The 21,495-nt window shown below is 35.3% G+C and overlaps 1 protein-coding gene across 1 annotated transcript in view; it reads left to right on the forward strand.

Annotated features, from left to right (window-relative positions):
• Positions 1–488: 488 nt before the first annotated feature.
• LOC149895698 (anoctamin-4) overlaps positions 489–21,495 on the forward strand; it is a 39,399-nt gene continuing 18,392 nt past the window's right edge. Inside the window, exons 1-4 of the mRNA XM_090118589.1 lie at positions 489–581; positions 19,430–19,672; positions 20,512–20,636; positions 21,142–21,282. Of these exons, the coding sequence (XP_089974715.1) occupies positions 19,438–19,672; positions 20,512–20,636; positions 21,142–21,282 (501 nt within the window). The 5' untranslated portion in view covers positions 489–581; positions 19,430–19,437. The remainder of the gene's footprint in view (positions 582–19,429; positions 19,673–20,511; positions 20,637–21,141; positions 21,283–21,495) is intronic.

Consider the following 21,495-nt stretch of genomic DNA (forward strand, 5'->3'; position numbering starts at 1 on the left):
TGACTATATTTTACATGGAATCCACATTTTTCATCTTCCCTGTTGGAAATAAATAATAATAATAATTTATATACTATGTTGGTAGTAAATAAAATCAAGCATAATATTATGACAGCACGTATAACATATTAATTTTCTTCTAGGTACACATGTTTTATTTTTATTTGTAAACGAAATGAAATCGTTAAACATTCAGTTTCATCCAAATGTATGTCGAATGCATTTGCAAAATGCAACTGTTCACTGAAACATTGTTGAATGAATTTAATGACATCATTCCTCATACTTGGCATCATTGGGAATGCTTCCCAATTCATAACATGACTTCTTTCTCTAACCTTGCATTGTCGATATCTATTTTTAATTCCAAAACAAAAATATCGATATACTACTTACAGCACTACGATGTCATTGGACCGCCATATTGAATAGTTTATTTGAAAATCGAATTCTGTCGAAAGCGCGCGTTCGAAATCGCGGGCGTTTGATTTTTTTTCGATTTACGGACTATGGAGATATATAGGTAGTGCTGTGTCTGTGTATTGTGATTTTTTTTATCTGTGCAAGGCATGATTTTAAGCGTGAGTAATTAAATTATTTGTTTTTAATTAAATAAATTATTAAGTAGGTTTTCTACTATTATCTGAAATATCTGGATTTTTATCAAACTAACGACTTATAACAATAAGTTAACGGTTATGAAAATGTAATATTTAAATGTAATATATTATTATGAGCATGTGTGTGTTTATGTACTTGTGTGTATAGTAATTTGTGGTCTATTAAAATAATTGAACGTTAAGGTTTGTATTAAAGTAATAACATTATTATTTGTTTAAATAAACTAAACAATGGGCGGATTTCCTTATAGAAAACATTAGAAAATATCTATGTATTTCTTTTATTACCTACTAGCTGTGCCCCGCGGTTTTAACCGCATTGCTCCACCCCTGTTGGTCTTAGCGCAGCGTGATGATATATTATAGCCTTCCTCGATAAATGGGCTATCTAACACTGAAATAATTTTTCAAATCGGACCAGTAGTTCCTGAGATTAGCGCGTTTAAACAAACAAACAAAAAAAATCTTCAGGTTCATAATATTAGTATATATAAGCAATTATTGAGTATTCATAAAAATAAAATATGCATTATTACAAAGATATTTATTTTAACAAATGCATAGCGAATTTACTAGGTCTGTCTTTCAGTTACGCTTTCTCGTCTAAACTACAACACCAATTTGGATGAGATTTTAATAGAAAATAGTTAAAAATTCAACATCAAAGTCATGCCACGGCTCATGCTACATTTTAGAAAAATCAATCTCAAAAAATCAAGGAGATGAAAGTTCTTGTGGTTTCTATAATAAGACTAATTGTGACCGCGGCCAACCGCGGGACACAGCTAGTCTATTATACCTATTGTTGTTAAAATCCTCCGAATCAGCTTGACTGATTCTCATGAAAGTGTGCATATCGGATAGGCCTGAAAATAGTACATCTGTTTTTCGTACCCCTAAGTGATAAGAGTAAGGCAGAACAATGATTTTCGGGACAGTTAGTAACACTATAAAACGTATTGCATATACCTACAATGAAATTTAATCTATTGTCCTATCCTACTATCCTTTCCTACTAATATTATAAATGCGAAATTTTGTGTGGATGGATGTGTATGTGTATATTTGTTACTCTTCACGCAAATACTACCTATCTACTAATCCGATTACAATGAAATTTAGCACACATATATAGAGAGTAACTTGGATGAACACATAGGATAGGTTTTATCCCAGAAATACCACGGGAACGGGAACTACGCGGGTTATTCTTTGAAAACGTGGGCGAAGCCGCGGGCGAAAGCTAGTAGGTAATAAATTAAAGTGAGTATAGTCAATTTAGTACAGACAGTATGAACATAGTATGACTCATTAATTTTCCCTCGTCATTTGTGTTGCCTGGTAGAGATCGTTGTCAGCGATAAGGCCGTCTGTACATTGTTTAACCTTTTAAATTGTGTCCACTATATTGTACGATAAAATTTTAATTCTTAACAGTATATAAACAGTTTTAAATCTCTGAAATTATTGTATTGTTAACGATGGGCCGATTTTTCAATGCTTGGATAAAATTTATTTGTCGAATAATGTATAAAACTACCATTTTAAAAACGTATTCTAATTGCCCGTATTTGACAGTTTACGTGACATTTTAATATTATCGTGTAATACTAGTTATTGGACGGATAAGTTTTTTCCAAGCATTGAAAAATCGGCCCTAAGACGTGTACAAAGTTTGAATTAAATCCGTCCGCTTAAAGTGGGTCATAATCTAAAGGAGTTTACATACAAACATACAGGTGAAGCTAATAAAAGCGTGTTAAAAATATATTGTTTACAAATCAGAAATAAGCCTGTGGTCCTAAATCGATACTAATATTATAAGGCTGAAGACTTTCGTTAGAAAAAATATTTCGGTGTTAGATAACCAATCGAATATATTATATCATCACGCTAAGACCAACAGGAACGGAACCACGCGGGTGAATCCGCGGGGCGCTGCAGTATAAAAATAAACTACTAAACAAAGATTTCCACATTGCATTTTAACCTAATTTTCCGGTTTCATGAGGCGTAAAATTTCATGAATTCGTATGCAATAAATGTACGGAATGTTTGTGTTGGAATTTCTTTGGTATGTTTATCTGGGTTACCATACCGATAAGTCTATAACATTATTTATTACCTACTAGAGGTCCGTCCCGGCTTCGCCCGTGGTACATATTATTATTTCGCAATAAAAGGTAGCCTATGTCCTTTATCGGGTATCAAAATATCTCCATACCAAATTTCATGCAAATTGGTTCAGTAGTTTAGGCGTGATTGAATAACAGACAGACAGAGTTACTTTCGCATTTATAATATTAGTATGGATTTTCTTACAAAGTTTGTGAGGATGCAGAATTTACTGGTATTGAATAAACTTTGTTCAACTCATGTTAATCCACTAAGATAAACACATACAGCCTTATAACATCTTATACTGAGTATAAGCTGAGAATAGTCAAAATTTTGACAAATAAACATGGTATAAATTATACTAAGGATAAAATATCTGGTATAGCTATTCATAGTAGCGTTATACCGACCATATTATGCTATTAATTACATAATCTATACTAATATTATAAAGCTGAAGAGTTTGTTTGTTTGTTTGAACGCGCTAATCTCGGGAACTAGTGGTCCGATTTGAAAAATTCTTTCGGTGTTAGATAGCCCATTTATCGAGGAAGGCTATAGGCTATATATCATCACGCTAAGACCAACAGGCGCGGAGCCACGCGGGTGAAAACGCGCGGCACAGCTAGTATAATAGAAACTAGCTTCTTTACGTGGCTTCGATCGAGTTTTCTTAAATCGTCAAATTCAATAAAATCGGACGTTTAAAGAAGTTCAGTGACCAAATAATGCACTGAAAAATACATGTAAGTATATTTTATACTATTTTACGGACTATAAAATACGAACCAAAGAGTTTAGATATTATTTTTGCGAAGGAACGTAATCTACACTTGAATATTTATGCATAATATGATAGTAGTAGGTACTAGCTGGTTCGTGCGGCTTCACTTGCTTATATCTTTGAAAAAATTTACTTACTTATGGCATTTCTTAAACCAGTTCCTTAATGCCATAGACACCAAACATCGTGAAACGATTGTGAAACTGCAGTTCAATTCAATACAATATTGTTTATTTCATCAATTACATATTCCATTTGCTATTTTATTTACGTTCATTGTTCCAAAGTGTGCTTCGAAATAAACAAACAAATGTTATTGTTTTAAAGGTGATTTTCCTATGTTATAAAATATGTAAGCAATTTATATTACAGTCATATTTTGTATGCATCCTTCCTACTAATATTATAAATGCGAAAGTTTGTGAGGATGTGTGTGTGTTTGTTACTCTTTCACGCAAATACTAATGAACTGATTACAATGAAATTGAGCACACATATAGAGGGTAAATTGGATTAACACATAGGATAGGTTTTATCCCGGAAATCCCACGGGAACGGGAACTATGCGGGTTTTCCTTTGAAAACGGGACATCTAGTCTATTATTCAATTTCGTATCCCATATAATGACAAAAACTAAGAAAGTACCTAACCGTGAATTGTAGCTGAAATAATTTCCGAAATCGATAAAATATAATTTGGAATTTTCTGTTTTACAATCAAATAACAAAAATATGTACATATTATCTTATATATAAAAATGAATCGCAAAATGTGTTGGTAAGCGCATAGCTCGAGAACGGCTGAACCGATTTCGATAATTCTTTTTTTATTATATTCCTTGAAGTACGAGGATGGTTCTTATGTAGAGAAAACGTAAACATGTACCACGGGCGAAGCCGGGGCGGACCGCTAGTTTATTATATAACAATAGTAATAATAATTAATCTATTGACAAGAAGTTCAAACCAACTACATATTTGTTTTATGACTAAAAGCCAGCTTTACACCTATTTACAAAACACAGAACTAGGAGCCAGAAGCAAGCCATATGTTTACATTAACACGTTTTAAGATGATTTCAGGAAATCAAAGCACTTGTTATGTTATTGCAATATCGAGATATCGGTAATGGGAGTATAAATTTACTTTGTTTATAGGTTTTGGTATAGGTAAATCTTATCTTAATCTAATATTTCTAATATACAGGGTGTACCAAAAAGTAGTGATGAACGGAAGCTGAGAGGTAGAGGACCTAGAGGGCTATCCGAATCACCCCCATGTATGTAATGCGATTTTTCGTATTTTCGGAGTTATGACGATTTTTTCAATTTTTCACCTATCGCCGAGTACGATGATATTTTCACTCATGCTGACGTCAATGATTGCGGAAGATGCTTGATTTTTTTTGTGTGCTAAGCTGAAAGATAGGCCAATTCAGTATGGTAACATTTACTATCGTTAGATCTTTGAATGGAATAAAAAAAAGAATGAAATGGCAAGAAAGATAAAATTACCCAGTATGTTCACCACTTCAAGGGCCCGTAAAAAAATAAAATCACATAAGAAAAGTTTTCCGTTTGACTTTTAAAAACTTGCTCTATCTATCAGATAGCTACCCTGAAAATTTCATTTTATTATTCAGAAGGCTTCAATCGAAAAATTTGAATCTAAATGTGGTAAGTGCAAAAATTGAATTAACATGATGATCATTAAAACCAATAAATAGGTGTTTAATTACCAGAAATTTTTAAAATAACCCCGCTGTTGCTCAATGCAAGTGCGACATCACCGTAAAAAGTAGTCTTTTAAATGTCTGAATGCCCTTTTATCATTTTTAATGGTTTCTTCTGCTACTATGAATTTCCGGGTTATTTCGTCCAAATTGTGGCAGTCTCTCGTCTTTGTAGTATCCCCACGGAAAATAATCAATAGGGTTTATGTCCGGGGACCGTGCAGGCCAGGCTAAAGGGCCAAGATACCCTGAAAGATGGATTGGTCGTTGCAGCCTGCGCATGCGCCGGTGAAGCCTGCCTTAAAGCCTGGCCTCCACGGTCCCTCGACCTAAACCCCATTGATTTGTTTCAATGGGAATATTAAAAAGACTTCGGCTACTTGAGAGAATGCCACAATTTAGACGAAATAACCCGGAAATTCATAGTAACAGAAGAAACCATTAAAAATGATAAAAGGGCATTCAGACATTTAAAAGACTACTTTTTACGGTGATGTCGCACTTGCATTGAGCAACAGCGGGGTTATTTTAAAAATTTCTGGTAATTAAACACCTATTTATTGGTTTTAATGATCATCATGTTAATTCAATTTTTGCACTTACCACATTTAGATTTAAATTATTCGATTGAAGCCTTCTGAATAATAAAATGAAATTTTCAGGGTAGCTATCTGATAGATAGAGCAAGTTTTTAAAAGTCAAACGGAAAAATTTTTTTATGTGATTTTATTTTTTTACGGGCCCTTGAAGTGGTGAACATACTGGGTAATTTTATCTTTCTTGCCATTTAATTATTTTTTTTATTCCATTCAAAGATCTAACGATAGTAAATGTTACCATACTGAATTGGCCGATCTTTCAGCTTAGCACACAAAAAAAATCAAGCATCTTCCGCAATCATTGACGTCAGCATGAGTGAAAATATCATCGTACTCGGCGATAGGTGAAAAATTGAAAAAATCGTCATAACTCCGAAAATACGAAAAATCGCATAACATACATGGGGGTGATTCGGATAGCCCTCTAGGTCCTCTACCTCTCAGCTTCCGTTCATCACTACTTTTTGGTACACCCTGTATATATTATAAAGGCGAAAGTTTGTAAGGATGTATGGATGTATGGATGTTTGTTACTCTTTCACGTAAAAACTACTGAACCGATTACAATGAAATTTAGCACACATATAGAGGGTAACTTGGATTAACACATAGGATAGGTTTTATCCCGGAAATCCCACGGGAACGGGAACTATGCGGGTTTTCCTTTGAAAACGCGGGCGAAGCCGCGGGCGGAAATATAGTAGATAGAATAACTAAATTCGTATGTACCTACTAAGTTATGATTATTATTAAATAGTTACTTAACTACTTGAGTAATATATAACTAAACTAATTCGCAGGCAGGGTCGAATCTGTGTCTATAAAAATCTGTGAAAATAGATGAACTTTTTACGACTGACATTACATTTTTTATAACCATTTCAAGATGATACTATCTAGTTGAATAACAGTTCAATAAATTGAGTTTATAACTAAAAAACCGCGGTTTTACCCGCATTGCTCCGTTCCTGTTGGTCTTAACGTGATGATACATAGCCTATACCTTCTTGGAAGCTATACCACAGGCTATACCTTCCTCGATAAATGGGCTATATCTAACACGGAAAGAATTTTTCAAATCGGACCAGTAATTCCTGAGATTAGCGCGTTCAAACAAACAAACTCTTCAGCTATTTATTATAAGTAATAGATATATGGGATTCTAACTCTGAAACTATGAATCCCATTACCTACCAAGGTGGCTATTAAAGTCACGCGATGGTATCTAGTGATTACGTATCCTATGGGCTAATTAAACTTTGATGAAATGCAATGTGACGTATTTATGTCGAGTGGAGCCCGGAATTGGGGCCCCGTTTACTATGCAGTATATCACTACTACTACATAGTATAAAACAAAGACGCTTTCTCTGTCCCTATGTATGCTTAAATATTTAAACTACGTAACGGTTTTTGAAGCGTGTTTTTCAATAGATAGAGTGATTCAAGAGAAAGGTTTAAGTATACAATTTATTAGGTTTTAGACAAAGCGAGTGAAGCCGCGGGCGGAAAGCTATATTGATAGAACAGTGATGGTTGAGTATACTAGTTATTACATTAGTGCGTAGTTTATGTTTAATTCTTATTACATATTCTGTAGATGGCCTAGAGAGCAATGCAATGCAATAATGCTACTTGTAAGTGAAGTTAAAAAGCTCGTAACCTGTACGTAAAAAATACTAATGAAATTGGGTCGAAAACTGTATCACAACAGATAGAAGTTATGGAAAGAATTTATCGCATACTTTCATGCGCACAATGCTTAACTACATAGGTAGAAAGAAGAAATAATTGTTATTCAAACACAAATAAATGCAGTAAAAAACAATAATATATTAAGCATTGTAATATTAGGGCCCCATGAATACGTGGGGCCCCGTTTGCACTTAGAAGTTAATTCCCTTTGAAAGATTTTCACTTCACTGTTATCTATTTTGTATTCTAGTACGTATATAATATGATTATAGTAATACAAGTCTAGCATTAAATTATCTGTGTGTATTTTTAACCGACTTCAAAAAAAAGGAGGAGGTTATCAATTCGGCCGGTATGTTTTTTTTTTATGTATGTACACCGATTACTCCGAGGTTTCTGAACCGATTTACGTGATTCTTTTTTTGTTAGATGCGGGATGGTGTCGAATTGGTCCCATAAAAATTTTATTCGGATAGGCCCAGTAGTTTTTATTTTATGAGCATTTTTGTCTGTATTTGTAAATGTTGCAAGTGCAAGTTTGAAGTCGGTTGTTTTTAACGCAGTTATCACTTGTACTTACTACATAGTATGTAAAACATAATCGCTTGCCGTTGTGTGTTCCTATGTATGCTTTCATCTTCAAAACTACGCAACGGATTTTGATGCGTGCTTTTACAAGTGCATAGAAAATGTATGCTCCTGCAAAAGCACGCAAATCATGAAAATAATAACTTATTATTACCAAAGACGTGTCACGTTTATAAGTTCTAAAACATAAAAAAAAATTTTAAGAAGAGTGTATTCGTTTAATGAAAACATTATGAATTCTAGTAGCGCGCTTGGCAACGATTCTCGAACTATCGATATTCGCATTATCTAACAAGTTAGAGTTTAGACACTTTTCAAAATAACCTTAAACAGTAGAAATTATAAATGAAAAATGTATAAGACATATCTACAAAAGGGAAGATTAATTAGATGCATGTATTCAGTAATGTATAAAACCTCAACTAAAAAGAAAAGGATCTTCAGAATGCGCGGGAAAAGTCACCTAATGTCAACATATACACAGATTATATAATTCTAGCATTCCGCCCGCGGCTTCGCCCGCGTTTTCAAAGGAAAACCCGCAAAGTTCCCGTTCCCGTGGGATTTCCGGAATAAAACCTATCCTATGTGTCAATCCAAGTTACCCTCTATATGTGTGCTAAATTTCATTGTAATCGGTTCAGTAGTCCAACCGTAGTCCAACCTGTCCAACCGTAATCAGCTTGTTGCTCTTAATGGCTCATTATCCTCACCTGTTCTAATACCTTCTGGCGTCCCGCAAGGGTCCCATCTCGGACCCTTACTCTTTATCGTATTTATCAATGACCTCATCGACAACTTAAAATGCCCATCTCTTATGTATGCTGACGACTTAAAGGTATTCTCCACTGTGGCCAATATTCAAGATGCTTATATACTACAAAATGACCTAGATTCTATAGCGAAATGGTGTGAACTTAACCAAATGACCCTGAACGTTAATAAATGTGCTGTTATAAGCTTTACGCGAAAGTTTAACAAATTAAATTTTAATTACAGTTTTAACAGTCAGGTTCTTCCTCGTGTTTCCGTCATTAAAGATCTCGGTGTTTACTTTGACGATAAATTGTCTTTTAGAAGTCATTTCGATGATATTATCAATAGAAGCTCTCGTCTCCTTGGGTTTATCTCAAGGATCACGAAGGGTTTTAAAACACCATCTAGTCTTTTACATTTATTTGAAACCCTGATTCGTTCAATCCTAGAATTTAACTGTGTCATATGGTCACCGCACTATACAATTCACATCAAACGCATTGAACGACTTCAGAAGCGTTGCTTAAGGCTGGTTTCTCTTCGTTACCACATCGGTCGAAGTGGATCTAGCTACGAAAGTCTTCTTGAGAAATTTAATCTTGTCTCGTTGGAAAAGCGTCGACAGAGGCTAGAACTCATAACACTCCATAAAATCGTTCACTCATCTATTCACTCTCCGTCACTACTGTCAACTGTTAATTTTAATGCTTCATTTCGCTTCCGGACTAACAAAACTTTCTCTTTACCTTTAACCAGGAATAATACCTCCTTTTATAACCCCATATCTCGTTTCTGCCGTTTGTACAATGATTTATCCACAAGATTCCCCGATTTTGATATATTTGATCATCGACTAAACATTTTCAAAGAACATGTCTGTCGAATCTTGAAATGATGTCCTAGTTTTGTTGTTAATGTATTGTGTAATGTAACCATTATTTTTATTGTCTCTCTTTTGTATGTAATATTGAATTATCGAATTTTTAAATATGAATTTATTGTAATACGCTTTAGATAACTTTAAGCTGTATCCCATTGTAGTATTGTAATTGTACACATTTTGTTGGGTTGCGATCTGCTCGTAAAATTGATGTGGCGCCTATGGACCCGGCAAGATCGTAGCCTGTTGTGTGTATTTAATTTGAATAAATAAATAAATAAGTAGTATTTGCGTGAAAGAGACAAACACACACACATCCTCACAAACTTTCGCATTTATAATATTAGTAGGAAGGACTAGTAGGATATTACATAGTAGGATAGTAGGACTAGATAGATAATACCTACTATGTTTACGCGAAGTCTGCTGTCTGGGCACAGATTACTATACCTATAAAAAAAAGAAAAAAAAATTAAACCCATTTCAAAACTTCCATGAGAATCGAGCAGGCGATGTGAACTGACATACGGTTCGTGAATTATTTATATATATCGATTTTACCACCATCCTATCTATTGTGGTGACATCGGTAAATATTATTAGGTCATTAGTTTCTGAACGGTTTTGTTTTTGGAAGGCTTTAATGAGAATGCCTGTTGTTTTAATGATGCTCTAAATATGATTCTTTATAACAATATTATTAACTAGCGGTCTGCCCCGGCTTCGCCCGTGCTACTTACATGTTTAAACTATCCTATCTCTCAAGTTGGATCGAACTGCACATGGTGTGCGGTTAAGTGGTTTAGGTGTCCATTGAGGACAAACATTGTGACACGAGATTTATCTTATCTTATATATAAAATTCTCGTGTCACAATGTTAGTCTGCATACTCCTCCGAAACGGGTGGACCGATTCTCATGAAATTTTCTGTGCATATCGGGTAAGTCTGAGAATCGGCCAACATCTATTTTTCATATATGTACCACGGGCGAAGCCGGGGCGGACTGCTAGTCTTATATATAAAATTCTCGTGTCACAATGTTAGTCTGCATACTCCTCCGAAACGGGTGGACCGATTCTCATGAAATTTTCTGTGCATATCGGGTAAGTCTGAGAATCGGCCAACATCTATTTTTCATATGTACCACGGGCGAAGCCGGGGCGGACCGCTAGTATAAGTATATATATTAAGATTGACATATAAATGTAATAAAATAATTTGCATGCTGTTAAATGACGGCTAAACATGCTGTAATTCTGTATCATAACACCTTCATATACCATGTTTCCACATTACTTGAAAATAAACGAATTATTTATGAGGGTTTATTTGCCTATTTACTCTTAATGTTACGCACGAGAAATCCAATCAAAGACTATAATATCTTTCCTAAAATGATACTGGTATTTACTATACTATCATTTGCTAGAACGCACTAACCCTAGAAAAAACGCGAGGCCGATTTGGAAAATTATTTCACTTTTATAAAGTATTTTACAAAGTATTTATTACACTTTTGCATTTGTATTTATTTATAAGCAATAAAGAATCTTCATTCGTTCATTCATTCAAAGTCCATTTAGAGCTAGCGCACACGAGCAATTTTGTCTCCGCAACTATTTTGTCTCTCCCATCAATTTGTATGGGGAGTTGCGTCGCTACGTGCGCGCATTTTCATACTAGCCCATGGGTGGAGAGACAAAATAGTTGCCGAGACAAAATAGTTGCGGAGACAAAATAGTTGTGGAGACAAAGTTGCTCGTGCGCGCTGGGTCTTATCGTAGAGAAGAAGACACGCTGTAGACTCATAGCTATCATCACGCTAACTAAGATCAAGCAATTTTTTATTTAGCTTTAACTTTTAACGTAATCTTTAGTTATGGACATACTAGGTTCCCGCCCGCGGCTTCGCCCGCGCAGTCATAGAAAAACCCGCATAGTTTCCGTTCCCGTGGGATTTCCGGGATTGCGTCATTTTCCCGGGGTAAAAAGTAGCCTTGTCCTTTCTCGGGTATCAAAATATCTCCATACCAAATTTCATAAAAATTGGTTCAGTAGTTTAGGCGTGATTGAGTAACAGACAGACAGACAGACAGAGTTACTTTCGCATTTATAATATTAGTATTGTAAGGTTTTCTAATTATTATTACCTATTATTTTATCAACTATAGATTATTTATAATTTCATATTTTTATAATTCAATATTAATTGTTTAATCAACTGGCAACACTGATGGCCGCTTGGTGGCGCGCGGCATTCAAAACGACAGTTGAGACTTAGCGCTCGAAGTGTTCGGTTGTACTTAAGTTTTGTTACCGACATTTTCAAGAAATATAGTCTTTGAGAGTTTGAATATTGGAGTTTAATTACAACCCTCGACAACCAGTGCAGTGTTACAAGGGGATCTTACATCTCAGAAGCGGGATAGACAATAAAAGTGTAAGTACACGCCTACAACTTAATTATGCTCTGTAAAGTCTGATTGTTAGACGTTGTAGTTGCTTTCACGAATAGAAGTTTATTATAGTGATCCGAACCTAACGTCATACCAGATGTTGAAGCCGTGTTGTAAATAGACATTGAACGCATGATATTCACTTTACGCCACTTACCTTCGAAGTTTAAGCTGATGTTATGCTTCCCGCATAACAGTAAAGGAACTATAATATAAAGATAACTCGCCAATGGTGTTGGTAAGCGCGGAACTCCAGAACGGCTGAACCGACATCCTTAATTCTTACTTTTCTTATTTTCGTTTATTCCTCGATGTACGAGGATGGCTCTTATGGAGGGAAAGCGTGGATGTGTACCACGGGCGAAGCCGGGGCGGACCGTTAGTTTTAAATATCATTAAACTAGGAGATGTTTAAATTGAGGGTAAAAAAAAAAAAAAAAAAAAAAAACCTGAATGTGGCTATTTTTATTGTTGCGTCTGGGGGTTTATAAGGGGGGGTCAAAATTTCGTTATTTTCTGCGTAGCATGCCTAGTTTTCAAGATATTACTGATTTTGTCTTTTCAATAAAAATGTTACCCGATCTTATACTAATGCACACAATTTTCCGGCTACGAGTTTCAGATGGAATCAAACGATGTTGGACGGAACGCAGGAACTCCCCGACGGAGCCGATCGCGTTCCAGGCGCAGCCTCACTCTCAGCCTTGAACGTGACTCCAGTCGCAGCCTCACTCGGGGGCGTGATCGCGATTCCAGTGGACGCAGCCGCAGCTACTGCCGCCGGCTGCAGGATCGTGAAGAGGCATTGAAGAAAGAACAAAAGCGGCTTCGCCAACTGGAGCGCGAGCTGCAAAAACAACGAGACGTGGAGCAACGTCGGCAGCGCAGCGTAAGCCGCGTGCCGCTACAGAGGGTGACCCGTGAGAGCCACAGCTGCAATTTTTGTAAATAGGCATCTGGGTGACGTTGGCGGAAGCGCCAACTAGGGACCTGTGTAAGGCCTGTTGTAAATAGGCATCTGGGTGACGTTGGCGGAAGCGCCAACTAGGGACCTGTGTAAGGCCTGTTGTAATAGGCATCTGGGTGACGTTGGCGGAAGTGCCAACTAGGGACCTGTGTAAGGCCTGTTGTAAGTAGGTATCTGGGTGACGTCGGTGGGCCCACCGACTAGGGACCTGTGTAAAGCCTACTGAATAAGTATCTGGGTTGACCTTTGTAGACTTGTAACATGTAAATTTTAGCAGCTTCCCCCCCAATTGACAATACAGTATGAGATAAGACATTCGCCCAAAGTTTTATAGGTCTTAATAATTAAGTCCTGGTTGGCAATATCTCTCAAGGTTTTGAAAATTACTTTCAATCGTCTAAGTCTGCTCACCGTACTAGTAATTTGTTCTTTCCAGTTGAGGTTTTCATCAATCCAGATACCCAGGTATTTTATTTTGGGTGTCCTGTTCAGAGTTGGGCAAGAGCATAAACTTGTTATGTTGTTGCGGTTACAGGGAAAGATGTGTAATTTAATATTTATGTTCTCTTTTGGCTGCATAGATGAAGTTTTAATGAAGCAAATGTATTTGTTTTCGGTATTTAAGTTCAATAGACTGTTTCAAACCATTTGCTAATTATACGCCCTTTAGTCCCTTTTCAGCTTTATCAATGGCTTTCACCCAAGTCTTTGCGCTAAATAGAACCACAGTATCATCAGCAAACATAGTAGCTTGTCCACATCCAATATCAAGGTTACATAAGCCGTTGACATATAAATCAAGAACAGAGTAGGTCCTAAGGTACTGCCCTGCGGTACTCCGTATGTACACTTATACTCTGAACTAAGATTGCCGTCAACTCCTACTCGTTGGGTTCTATCGCTAAGATAGCTTTGGAACCAGTCTTTGGCAATACATCTAACGCCTGCATCTTCCAGCCTACTTAACAGGATAGGTATGGAAACAGTGTCAAAGGCTTTTTGTAAATCAAGAAAGACCCCCATGCATTTCATGTTAGAGTCAAGATACGATGGGACCAGAGAAGTTAAACGTAAGGTAGCGCCCTCGGTGGATAGGGCACTTCTGAAACCAAATTGATTAGGATTAAGTAATCTAAATGATTCCAGGTAGTTCATGAGTCTTTTATTGACACATTTTTCTAAAATCTTGGATGGAGTACTAAGTTTTATCGCCAGTTTTATATATTGGACAGACTATAGCTTTTGAATAGATCAGGAAATATACCGCTAGTGAGACTTAAATCACACAAATGGGCTATTGGTTCTGATAGGATATCTTTGCAAATCTGGATTATGGGAGTGGGTATCGTCATGTCCAGAAGAGTTGGTGTTTTTAAGACCAGTGATACAGCATTATCTAGCATTATCTACCATTAATAGCATTTATCTCATATTTATCAGTAGGTGTAAATGCAATGAGTTAGCCGGACAATTCCTGTCACTGGCTAGGGTTGCTAGTTCGAGTTCTGATTGGTTTAACATATTTAGAGTTTCATTGGCTAAGGCTGATCCGATTGAGACAAAGTACTTATTTACAGCATTTAGAGATTTAGTAGGGCATGAGTCTATTCTTAGTAAATCTGTACATTTGTTAGTAGTTTTCGTAATATGACATGCTTCCTTAATAATGTTCCAAGTTTCTTTTATGTTGCCAGTCTGCTGTTCTAGTTTTTGTTTATAGTAAATTTTCTTTGCTGTCCTTATTAGCTTGTTACACAAATTTCTATAACTTCTATATTTATTTAACATCTCTTCATCGCAAGGTGATTTTTCTTTTAGTGTGAAGTTTGTTTCTAAATCTTATGCTTTTGATTAAAACTGATGTGATCCAAGGTTTCAATGGTCGTTTACGGTTAGGTATCCTTCTAATACCTTTTTCGTTAGCTCTACTTAATGTTAGCGTTAGATAGTTGTATTAGGGTCAGTAATATTATAAAAATTTTGCCAGTCAGTTTCACTAATAACGCTAGAAATAATTTGTTTGTCGAATATTGTTTTATATTTATCTAGTTTATGTGTGTTGAATTTAAATTTGTTAAAAGCTAGTAAGATAGAGGAGTGGTCAGTTAATGCATCAAATATATATGTTAGGCAATATTTTTTTTGATTTGACCATAAAATGGTCGATACATGTTCGTAGTCTAGTAGGTTTATCAATAGCTTGTCGGAAACCGTGATAACACAATATGTTTAGGCACTCATTAGGTTAGATAAGTTAGCTGGCAAAATATCTAGATTTATATCACCAGTGAACATAACATTATCAGAATTAATTGAGGATAAGAGATTACTGATTGAATTAATGTATTTGGTAGGGTTCGAAAAAGATGGAGGTCTATATGAGCACACAATGGTGGTGTTATTCGATATCTTTAAGAGCAGGCAGTTACCATCGTCTATTAATGGTTTAAATTCTAAATCTTTTTAATATAAGCAATGACACCATCATTTTGATTATAAGTTTCAGTGTATGAATTGAGTGGTATTTGTTTATGGAGGGTATTAAGCTATCCTGATTAGTCCAACATTCTGTGAGGATGACTATATCTATGTCAACCCCCAAACTCTCCATAAATACAACCAGCGAATCGAAATTTCGATGAACGCTTCTTATATTAACAGTTAGAATTAGGAATTGATCTTCTTTTATTTGTGTTTTCTAATAAATTACAAGAAACACATTTTATTGCGCAGGAAGAATCAAGGTCAAGAATTAAATTGGAGTTGAGGTTATCGAATGTTGATAATTTTTGAAAATAAAAGTCAAATAAAAATATTACACATGTTATGTTGAATAAATGAACGACATGGTTTATTTTTAATGAATATATAATATATTTTATGTTGCCAATAGTGGTAATAATTGTGTGTAAGCTGTGGGTCATAATTCTTCAATGTAGTAGAAAGTGTATTATATTGGTTGATGTGTTAGGGTTAGTAAAATTTGTTAGATCACTAATTAAAGTATAATCTAGTCACAATGATTGTTTAAGAGAGAGTAGTTGATGCTCATTTTTAATGAGAGCTTGTTTAGCGTTATCTTCCTTCCTTATAAAAACTCTCCCGTTTGATGTCCAACAATATTTATAATGATATTCTGTAGCAAATGTCCGCGTAAGATAGAAAAGTTTCTTCGTTTTGCTGTGAGACTTTCAGCTATATAGATGGAACATGCCATTTCAATATGGCTGGAGTTAAATTTAAAATGCAATCTTAGTTTAATGTATGTACGTTGTGATTTAAATGAATGAGGAAGTTGCTTTGCTCTGTCTTATTGTTTAGAAATAGAATAGTAGGATATTGTGATTATGTCCTGCCTAGCTGTTGTTAAATCCATGTTCATTTCGAGTTTGCTCTATATGTGTAACGTATAAATGTTTCCGAAAGATAATTTTATGATTATAAAGTTAGTTATAGAAGGTTACGAGGTTACAAGGTTACAAGGTTACAAGGTTACAAGGTTACAAGGTTACCAGGTTACCAGGTTACATGGTTACAAGGTTACAATGGTTACAAGGTTACAGGGTTACAAGGTTACAAGGTTACCAGGTTACATGGTTACAAGGTTACAATGGTTACAATGTTACAATGGTTACAATGGTTACAAGGTTGCACGGTTACAATTATTACAATGGTTACAAGGTTACAATGGTTACAAGGTTACAATGGTTACAAGGTTACAATGGTTACAAGGTTACAATGGTTACAAGGTTACAATGGTTACAAGGTTACAATGGTTACGAGGTTACAATGGTTACAAGGTTACAATGGTTACAATGGTTGCAGGGTTGCAAGGCTACAAGGATAACTGTAGCCTTGTAACCTTGCCTAGTGTTTAAGGTTCTGTAGATAGTGAAGTCAAAAGTGATTATTTGGTTACAAAGATAAAAACGAACTTTTGTAAAATTATTATTAACTCATTTGCATGTATTGTATCTCTTGCTAATTTGTTAAAGATGAATAAATTTTAATTAACGGTTATAGCGTGTGTGCGTGTAAAAGTGAATATTGTATATTATATTATTAGTCTTTGGCATATTATGATATATTATGTAGTTAGATATAAGTTACATATTATGTAATATTGACATGATTTTAAAAGAGCAACTATGGAGTTTCTTGCCGATTCTTCTCCATAGATACTGCCTTCCGAATCGGTGGTAAATGTTAAAAATACTTAACTATGCAATGACGATTCGAAAGTGCTACTAAATAGTAGTCTAATTGAATAAATGAATGTTTGAGTTTGAGTCGAATGCCTCGTTCTGCCAAGTGTAAGGTTTTATATGGTTCCACCTGGTGCATGCATGAGGACATGCATGTCATCAGGATGGTCGAGTGTAAGGTTTTCTAATTATTATTACCTATTATTTTATCAACTATAGATTATTTATAATTTCATATTTTTATAATTCAATATTAATTGTTTAATCAACTGGCAACACTGATGGCCGCTTGGTGGCGCGCGGCATTCAAAACGACAGTTGAGACTTAGCGCTCGAAGTGTTCGGTTGTACTTAAGTTTTGTTACCGACATTTTCAAGAAATATAGTCTTTGAGAGTTTGAATATTGGAGTTTAATTACAACCCTCGACAACCAGTGCAGTGTTACAAGGGGATCTTACAGTATGGATTCCCACATATTTGGGACACATTGTAAAAAGTATATCTTTGGATATAGTACCTACGTAGGTACCGTAATTCATTTATTTAAGTCACTTATAACTACGGAAGTTTGTGAACATTTTGTGACCAATTTCGTGAAGGTTTTTTGGACAGTTAAATATTCAACTCGTTTATTACCCTTTAGTTAATATTAAGTAATAGCTTGATGTCGTTAACTTAAAACAGTATTGATCGAAAGTATATTTTTAACACGCTTGTGTTAGCTTCACCTGTATGTTTGTATGTTTGAATGTAATCGACTCGATTTTGACTTTTAACGGACAGATTTAATTCAAACTTTATACACTTACTAGCTTACCGCCCGCGGCTTCGCCCCCTTTGGCTAAAACCTAATCTATACTAATATTATAAAGCTGAAGAGTTTGTTTGTTTGTTTGAACGCGCTAATCTCGGGAACGACTGGTCCGATTTGAAAAATTCTTTCGGTGTTAGATAGCCCATTTATCGAGGAAGGCTATAGAGTACCTATAGGCTATATATCATCACGCTAAGACCAACAGGAGCGGAGCCACGCGGGTGAAACCGTGCGGCGTGCGGTAAATTATATACTAAAACCTCCCTGTTGAATCACTATATCTATTACAAAAAACCGCATCAAAATCCGTTGCGTAGTTTTAAAGATTTAAGCATACAAAGGGACTTAGGGACAGAGAAAGCGACTTTGTTTTATACTATGTAGTGATGATGATCAAAGATCGGTGATAATACAATAATTTCATGAGTCTATCTTATTGTCCTAAATAATAAAAAAGAGCGTGTGTATATTCTATTAATAGAGTAAAATTTCAATGTAGTGTCATGGCAATACCGTCACGCCATGGAGTAAGGAGACGATTTTGGGTAACTTTGAATCTTTGCCAAAGAAGTTTCAAAGACACGTGTGCTTAGCACACAGGATATTTTTTAAAACTATATTTAATATTGTTAAGGTAAATTTTCAATGAATATTTAATTGCTCTATTAATAGACTTAATAATAGTATATTTTGAGTGCGTGTCCTACTTTCGACAATCCTACTCGTGTTATGAATATTAAAGTATCAACCTCGATGACATGTTCATCACGCTACGACTAACGAGTGCTTAGTAGTAATATTTTTTGGAACGAAGTTCCATTTGGCGCGTTGCGAAAGCGGGCTAGACGGAATTAAGACCAAAAGTTGTAACGTTGTTCTTGTTGTTGTGTTTTGCTATATTTGTAAGCGGCGTGCGCGTGTTTCTCTGTCTCTCTCTCTCTCATAGAACTTCGTTCCATCTGGGTGTCCCTTGACATCTCTCAAGTTTTTATAAAAACTGGTCGTTGTTTATTTATTTTATTTATTTATGATACTTCATTGTACATTTATCAGGAATTGAAAAGAAATAAAGGCATAAACTTGGAAAGGGTACAATAGGCGGCCTTATTGCTTAAAGCAATCTCTTCCAGGCAACCATAAAAATAAAGGACATGTATGACAATGGTAAAAAGCGAAGTTGTGTTTAATTTATAGTCCATATTTTTTTTCAGATTAAACCATGGAAAATGGCGATTATCAAGAGATATCCGTGAAAAAGGTGAACCTCAGCCATCGAGCGTTTGACAGATTCGGCCAAGGTTTGGACAGGGTTGGCCACGTTGGACGATTGGAGCCAAATCTATTGGATCGGATTACTTTTGAGAGTGAGAGGTTTAAAGGGAGTCAAAGTGAGTCGTCGTCTAGACGGAATAGTGATGATGGGGGGCGGGCTAAGAAGGAGGGATTTAGATTAGGTAAGAATATTAAGAAAGAAAGAAAGAAAGAAAGAAAGATCATTTATTTGACTCCACAAAAAAATAACACGCACACAATACAATTAGATTAAGACAATACAATTCAAACACAGTAAAATTAAAATATATATAACTAAATTAAAAGATATAAAATTAAGAAGTGGAGCCAAAATGGTAGCCACTCAGCATAAATTGCAACGCAGCTGTTGCAACACTGATTTTCAGTGGCCCCTCTTTGAAGCGATTGGAGCGGCAGTGCGTTCAAAAATATAATATTATGATATAATGTAAACTAATAAGATATTAATGAAAAATAATAATTTTTATTTAGTAAGAGTCTTAATTTAAAGAACTGACATATAAAATTGAGTAAAAATTTGGAATTTAATAATGATTCAAATTAAATTTCATGTGTAAAAATACCTTATAATTACGATTTATTAATATTATTATATCTAATATGTTTGTGATGGTTTAAAATACCATCACAAACATATTAGGTATTTTAATGAACTAAATGTTAATAAAAATGCTGCAATATAATTTTCTTATTTTATCACAACAATAATTCTATACTATCAATACCAGATATATTTAGTTCTTTATTATTAAAGTGAAACTTTTATAACATCGTCTCAAACTTTTTGGTCTGTGTAGCGCATGTCGCGTGTATCGCGGCTGCCGATTATGTAGGTATCTACTCGGCAGCCGACCGTCACGCGACATGCGCTACACAAAGCAGTGTTCGGAACCGTTCGAACAGTTTCACTTTTACCGTGGTTTCATAAAACCACACAACATTTTATTATATCTTCAAAAAAATAATATAATTCTTCTAGATGGTACAAGCTCAGAGCCACCAACCGCCTGTATAACGAGTCACAACGCGTGGAACGATCTAGCAAGTTCCACCTCTACCACTAGAACGGAACTTAGCCTGTCTGACACTGCTGTTGATGATCAGGTATTTAGTAACTTATTGGAACATTATTTATCCATAGACATTTAAAAAAAAAGACGGGTTGCACTGGGGGAGTGCCGGCAGAAGTGAAAACTTGATTATTAACGTTCAGCATGTTTGATATTTTGGAATGGTATCCGTCTTACGCTTTTTCGATCAGGTCACGTGTCCTGACGCGAGTTTAAGATTTTATACCCATTACAGAAAAAAAACGAAAAAGTGAAAAGTGCTCAACGCCGCTAAAGAAGTTTTCACTTCAAAAATCTCCCATTTTTCACCTATCTTTAAGAGCGGCTTCGTGGTTTCGCCCGCATTGCTCCGCTCCTGTTGGTCTTAGCGTGATGATATGTGTATAGCCAATAGCCTTCCTCAATAAATGGGCTATCTAACACCGAAATAATTTTTCAAATCGGACCAGTACCTAGTTCTAGAAACAATTTTTTACTTATTCTATACTAAATAGAGGAAAATTAATAAAAGATACATTAAATATATTAAAATTTCCCAGTTACCAAGACGACAAAGCCACGACCTAACCCTCCCCGGGACTCCCCTCCACAGAGTCCCATGGAAATCAGCAGATAGTCTTGCGTCTGAAACCGCTTTTGGCACGTCGTTGGCTAATATTATTGAAAGTCCTGTTAATAAGGTAATTATTAAAATGAAGAATTATTTATTTGAGAAATAATACATTTTTAACACGCTTTTATTAGCTTCACCTGTATGTATTTAACCGACTTATGACCCAATTTTAAACGGACATATTTAAATAAACTTTATACACTTATCAAGGATCGGTGACAATACGACAATTTAATGAGTTTAATAGTTTTTAATTTATTTTTTAACTATATTAATTACA

Source organism: Colias eurytheme, chromosome 30, assembly GCF_061535395.1.
Source record: "Colias eurytheme isolate Ceu_HAF_F1 chromosome 30, ilColEury1 Martin Lab GWU primary, whole genome shotgun sequence".
NCBI classification, from domain to species: domain Eukaryota; kingdom Metazoa; phylum Arthropoda; class Insecta; order Lepidoptera; family Pieridae; genus Colias; species Colias eurytheme.